This window comes from Phallusia mammillata, chromosome 6, assembly GCF_965637545.1.
Source record: "Phallusia mammillata chromosome 6, kaPhaMamm4.hap1.1, whole genome shotgun sequence".
Taxonomy (NCBI): domain Eukaryota; kingdom Metazoa; phylum Chordata; class Ascidiacea; order Phlebobranchia; family Ascidiidae; genus Phallusia; species Phallusia mammillata.
In genome coordinates this window covers 11,958,479-11,964,544 of record NC_137257.1, presented here as the reverse complement: position 1 = coordinate 11,964,544, position 6,066 = coordinate 11,958,479, and the positions used below count along the sequence as shown (strand labels likewise).

The window sequence follows — 6,066 nt, the reverse complement described above, 5'->3', positions numbered from 1 at the left end:
TCAGGCACAAAACAAAAGAAGGTTTATTTTACAAAGCATGTATAACAAAAATACATAAAAACTAGCCGCTACAGAACATTATTGTCCACTAACTACATCAACAAACAGGAAATTGGTAAGTAATGCAAGCCAAAGAAACAATGCGATTGTAATTTTAAATTTAGTGACTGCCAATATCTACAACACAGCAAAGTTCAACAGATTTTCAAGGCCGGTCGCTACTTGATTCAAGTCCTTTTCCCAGGCCGCCAGGTGGATCGTTTACCGTCTGACGAAAGAGCAACCGGGCATTACCTCCCAGAAACAACCTTTGAAGAAAAGAATAATGAAACTTCGAAGAATGCTTAAAGATTCCATAACGACCATCCAAGTAAACTCCAGACAGTAAAACAAACTTTAAGTGCTAAAATTAAGCATTCTGCCACCACAGCTTTCGCTTCTGTTAGCATTGGACCTATACTTGAATGCGCCTTTTTAATCACAAATGTGCCCATTAAAATACACCACATCACCTGAAGATTGTTGCTGAAATAAGTGCTCCTAGAAGTGGTGCCACCCAGTAGATCCAGTAGTTAGTCCACATTCCAGAAACAACAGCGGGACCAAAACTCAACGACGGATTCATACATCCGCCGGTAACACCAAAACTATAACACACAAAGTTGGCAATTAGGTTTCCATACAAACACAGGTGTAGATTTGAAAGTACCTGGCTAATATATCAATCAGAATGGAAAATCCAATAGCAAAAGCGGCGTTTGGTGTACTTAGTTCAACCGCCGCCAACAGCACTGCAATTGTAAGCAAAGCAGTGAGCATGGTTTCCATTAAGACGCCCTGTCCGATGGACACATCCTTTCCTAACGCAAATTCTCCCGAGGCAGCACCGTTTGCCACCTAAATTATGTATGTTTGCATCGTATTCGCTAGCTATTTGTTGCTTTAATCAGGTACTTACGTAGGACAGTGCTGCTCCAGCAAGTGACCCAAGTAGTTGTGCAACAAGGTACACTGGAACCATCACCACTTTCAAACCTCCCCCAATAAACACGGCTGTCGTTACCGCAAAGTTCACATGTGCACCACTGCAAATATAAAAAGAAAGGCAATAATCAAGTTGTTCGCAAGTTTTCTTCTTTTATTATTTTTTTTACCTTATATGCCCAATAAGAATGACCAAAATTGCGACACTAAGCCCGTCGTTAATTGCTGGAAGAAGGGGGTTGCCCATCACACTTGGTACGGTCATAACCGTGTGAGCAGTAGAGCAATGCAGGTAGGTGAATATTAGTTGACCGAAAAACTCCGCGATGGGCGGTCGAATATAAGTCACATAAAAATCAACTTTATTCGACATTTCCGGATACTTGGCTTTAGAATCAGATTGCGACGATGCTGAAACGCTTCCAAAGTTCCTGATAACAAAATAAAAAATGTCCCTGCATGAATATATCAATTCGTGGAACGACACTATCGCTCCCATAAAACGTTCGCAGCTGTTTCCTGAAATACCACCACATAAACCGCGATGCTACGTCACAATGCACATAAATGACAAATTATACCGACAGTTTTGAGTGAAAAGTACAGTGGCGCAGGGCAAAAGTTAAAAGCCACGACATACCACACGTCACATTTCTGGTCTCAAACAGTATTTGCCAACGAAATGACTTTAATCGATACTTGTTTACGTAGGTCGCATATATACAAATGCATACATCGCTAAGTCAATGTTACGAAAGAAATAAAAAGACATTCCGAGCCTAATATTTTTCTATAAATTGGCACAGATGTACGTTAGAGGATGAAGTTTCACCTCGTAGAGTCACATTCCTGGTCTCAAACAGTATTTGCCAACGAAATGACTTTAACCGATACTTGTTTACGTAGGTCGCACATATACAAATGCATACATCGCTAAGCCAATGTTACGAAAGAAATAAAAAGACATACTGGTTGAGACCAGAAATGTGACTCTACGAGGTGAAACTTCTTGCTCTAACGTACATCTGTGCCAATTTATAGAAAAATATTAGGCTCGGAATGTCTTTTTATTTGTTTCGTAACATTGGACTATGTACTGTGTATACATTTGTATATAGGCGACTTATGTAAACGGTTAAAGACATTTCATGGGAAAATACTGTTTGAGACCAGAAATGTGACTTTACAAGCTGAAACGTTTTCTCCCATACCTCAAAATGTCGATTTGTACGTACCTTGACCACTCTCTATGACTTAAAAAAAATAAAAATGAAAATTTTTTTTTGGAAACTGTACGCAGTGGTGCGTAACGCTTATTAACAATTTTCGCACTTACTATTTCGGCGAAATGATGATGGTGGAGTAACAATGCAATATTTGTAAAACAGCAGTAAAAGCAAAAGTTACAGTCAACGCAACATTACAAATCACTATTTAATATTAAAACCTATTGTTTTCAAATGCAGAATGCATGTTTTACATTATACAACCTGCTGTTTTCAAATACAGATTGAATGTTATCTAAATCAAAACCAGTCTAAACTTTGGTGAAAACAGCTATTAAAAATGTCAATAATGGAAACTCGAACCCTGAAATGTGCGAAATACTTTTGCCTATATCGCCAAAGCGTCATACAGGAAATACGGGTGTTATAAATATCATGCATTTTGAAGATGGTTTGCTAAAATCATGTGTTTGCCAATCTGGTATGCTTTTTATACAGTCTGCAGCAGCATGATTAATCACGTTTGCACCAGACAATGATTGCATGTCGGCATGCAAAGACCGACGCAAATACTAATTTTTAATATTCATATTTAATGTTGCGCACGTGCACTTAGAAAACGTATTTGTTCATCAAATCTTGCAGCACAAGTTATTAGGCCTGTGCAACCTCTGTACACCTAAACACATACGTTTGTTACCTGAAATAAACTCTGTATAAAATTTATGTTGTTTGTAGACGATTTGACGAAACAATCATTCATTTAATCTTAAAACTTTCTCCCTAAACCGCAACTCCGGCTGCTTCTTTTGTATTTTTAACAAACGTTTTTCAAAATTTTATTACAAAAAATACTCACGTGTTGATTTGCCCTTTCAGCAGTTTTTGTTTAGGATTAGAACCTTGGTCAGACATATTCGAGCAGAACAGACTACCACAGCCACAACGAAGCTATGACAATATTGTGCGAAGCGATGCGACCTAACCCTGCCAACGCTTCCTGATTTCGTCATTGTCATGTGATACTATAGCTTACTCCTCCCCTTTCACACACCGCAGCGTGTTGTGCATGTTTTCTGAGTTGGGGGTTGTGTAAGTGTACAGACATGCATGAGAATGAGATGTAAGTGTTAACCTTTTTTTTCATATTTTTTTATTACTACTATTTTCGAAGAGTGTTTACAGAAGGATGTACGGAAAACAATATTCGCTCGTTGCCACATACAATGTGTGTTTTGTCGAAATAATTTGTACTCCACAATATCATTATTCTGATTATATATCAATCAACTACCAACTAATGAATTACCCACTTCCCATGTCCTTTATGGTTATAGGCTAGCCTATAATTGTGTTAGTCAGCTGGATATCACGTAGCAAATTTGTCAGAAATTGAGGGGAATTCGTATTTCAAGCCGTAACGTAAAATAAATGTCCATGTCGACGCAGATTGGAGAATATTTGGTAGATATGCCATTTTTCCGCTTTAAAACCGCGACTATTCCAAACAAGCCAATAAAGTAAGCCAGGGTGGTCCAAGACTAAGAGAATGATGGGCTACGTTAGAGTTTAATAAATACAAGCGGGCCGCTAACACAAAACACCTCTGCTGCTACTCGGTTACGACTGTTTTAAAGTTCCTGCAAGTGCCGAATTTGCAACAAAGGGGATGTGCTTATGTCGTCACAAAGAGCGGAAACGCGCTCTTGTTTGCTCAAAATAGATACCTTCTAGGCTACTTGATGATGAGCGTATTATTTACTGCAATCGATTTGATGATTTATATGCAGGGTTCGCGGGCGGCACAAACGCTATGCGTGTCAGGGTTTGGACCACCCTAAAGTAGGCCTTTGCAATATCAATGACTTGTAATTAATCGCAACAAACTTTGTATTCAACACATTAATTTTCAGACTTGCCGCCCAATAGCCTATGCTCTTACAGTTATCATGGCCACGTAACGCAAAACCAAACTAGAATACAATAGGCTATATACATGCTATTAATAGTGGCCTAGGTCAGTTGACCATAAATAATGCCTGACAGTCCCAAACAGTGACTTGCTCATTCAGCACTGGATTGGTTATAACTAGGGCGATTATTTTTGACCTAAAAAAGAAAAACTTTGACCTACAAATTGAAAATTTTGACTTTAAAAAACTTATTTTTGACAAAATTTTGACCTATGAAGAACTCAAGTAGTTAAATTATGCATTATTGTACAAAAAGTTAAAATATAGCTGTATGCTAATAATGTACTAAAATAGGCCTATAACAGAATGGCAAAAACCTGAACACACACCTAGCGCATTCTATAAAGGGAAATTAACTAATTAAAAATCACTGCCAAAAAACTGCAGCTAAGAAACAACATAAATTTTTCAATACATTTGTGTAAACCAGTGGTTCTCAAACTGTGGTACACGTACCACAAGTGGTACGTCAGAGCTTTTCAGGTGGTACGCCAATAGCTTTCTTCTAAACTTAATTCAGGTCATATCAACAATTGCTGCTCAACTAGCCTATGTGATCAGCCAAGTTTTTAACAGAACCAATGTTCAGGACGTTTTTTAGGAATTGGTAACACGCTGGTTTCATAAATAAGCTAGTGTAGTCAAGAAGAACTCTTGGTCTACCCATGTAAACACGATTTAGGTGGTACACAGCGATAGACAAGTCGCCAGGTGGTACGCAATCAGTATAAGTTTGAGAATCACTGGTGAAAACGAAAGTTACATGAAGTCTCTAAAGCAAAACCGAAGCAAGAGCTGCACCTAAACCACCAAAATTGCACACGTTTTGACGTGTGTTGAGCATCACACAATATCAACTTAATTATTTCACTTAATGGTTTATGATTCTCAAAGTAGACAATGGGCCATTAGGCTTTCGTTTACACCAGTGGTTCTCAAACTTATACTGATTGCGAGTAAAATGAAAAGTTCACTGACAGTGCAACCTCTACATCACCACGAAAATGCAGTCTGTAAACAATTTTGACCTAGTAAAAAAATTGACATTGTAAACAATTTTTGACTTATTTTGACAAGTCAAAAAATAATCGCCCTAGTTATAACCTAACTTTCACGAAGCTTTATGAGAAACCGTTACGGTCAAGTAAAAACAAATAGGCTAATCGCAATAATCACAGTAATTTCTTTTTGACCGAAAACATCGCTTTTATTCTAAGATTGACTTATCTTTGGGGTTGATAATCTTTTCCGGAAACGTATGACAAAATCCAGATATAACAAGTGAGTGCAAATAGTGTGTCATACGAGACAATACTTACTATTTTTATTTTGCTAAAATACGTCGCTGTACCCCGCCTTCAGTACGTTGAGACAAATCTTCTGCTGATTCCACACAGTGCCAATGAAAATGGAGTGTGCGCTTTATAAAGACCGTTGTTGCCTACGCTTGTGGCCAATAAGTGGCCCTAAAATGCGTGCAATAATCACAATTCTTCGCAACGACGGCAATCAAAAGGCTTTGAAAAAAGCCGATCTCTATTTGCAAGCAGCTTGAGGTATTTCAACAGTTTTACGTTAAATTAATTATTGCGACTGTGGGCCTATAAGTGTAAATTTGCTCATGACCTAAGGCAAGAAATGGTGTTTCAGTCTTGTGACCTAAAAACTGGCTTGAATTATTCATGCGCGAAGTAGTCTTGCAAATGTAAATAAAAAACTAATGTTTTTTGTCTGGGTTGTAGCAATGTCTATTAGTTTCTTGCTCAGCGAATCACATGCGGTCGAGAGAAGACAAGAAATCATTATCACACGAGCGCAGGTCTAATGCTCCAGCCACTCGGTGACTTGTCTGAATACTTCACGATTCACTTTGAGTACCATGA

At 38.1% G+C, this 6,066-nt stretch overlaps 1 protein-coding gene across 3 annotated transcripts; it reads right to left on the bottom strand.

The window, feature by feature from the left end:
* On the bottom strand, positions 1-5,696 carry LOC145233150 (aquaporin-8-like). 3 transcript variants are annotated; one of them, XM_080097820.1, is made up of 6 exons: positions 5,503-5,696; positions 1,155-1,415; positions 959-1,085; positions 710-897; positions 513-647; positions 1-308 (listed from the first exon to the last, which is right to left on the bottom strand). In XM_080097820.1, the coding sequence occupies exons 2-6, from the start codon at positions 1,355-1,357 to the stop codon at positions 206-208; spliced, it is 756 nt and encodes a 251-aa protein (XP_079953946.1). In that variant the 5' UTR covers positions 1,358-1,415; positions 5,503-5,696; the 3' UTR covers positions 1-205. The 3 variants fall into 3 exon arrangements, with proteins under 3 accessions (XP_079953946.1, XP_079953945.1, XP_079953948.1); XM_080097819.1 differs by lacking the exon at positions 5,503-5,696 and adding an exon at positions 3,070-3,270; XM_080097822.1 differs by lacking the exon at positions 5,503-5,696 and adding an exon at positions 2,321-2,384.
* Between the last annotated feature and the right edge of the window lie 370 nt (positions 5,697-6,066).

Bases quoted from the DNA above. Each gene is read 5' to 3' on its own strand.
- LOC145233150 (XM_080097819.1), bottom strand. From the start codon at position 3,125: ATGTCTGACCAAGGTTCTAATCCTAAACAAAAACTGCTGAAAGGGCAA. The intron at 1,416-3,069 runs GTGAGTATTTTT...TTTTGTTATCAG, and splicing joins CTGAAAGGGCAAATCAACAC to GAACTTTGGAAGCGTTTCAG. The intron at 309-512 runs GTGATGTGGTGT...TTTTCTTCAAAG, and splicing joins ATTTCAGCAACAATCTTCAG to GTTGTTTCTGGGAGGTAATG.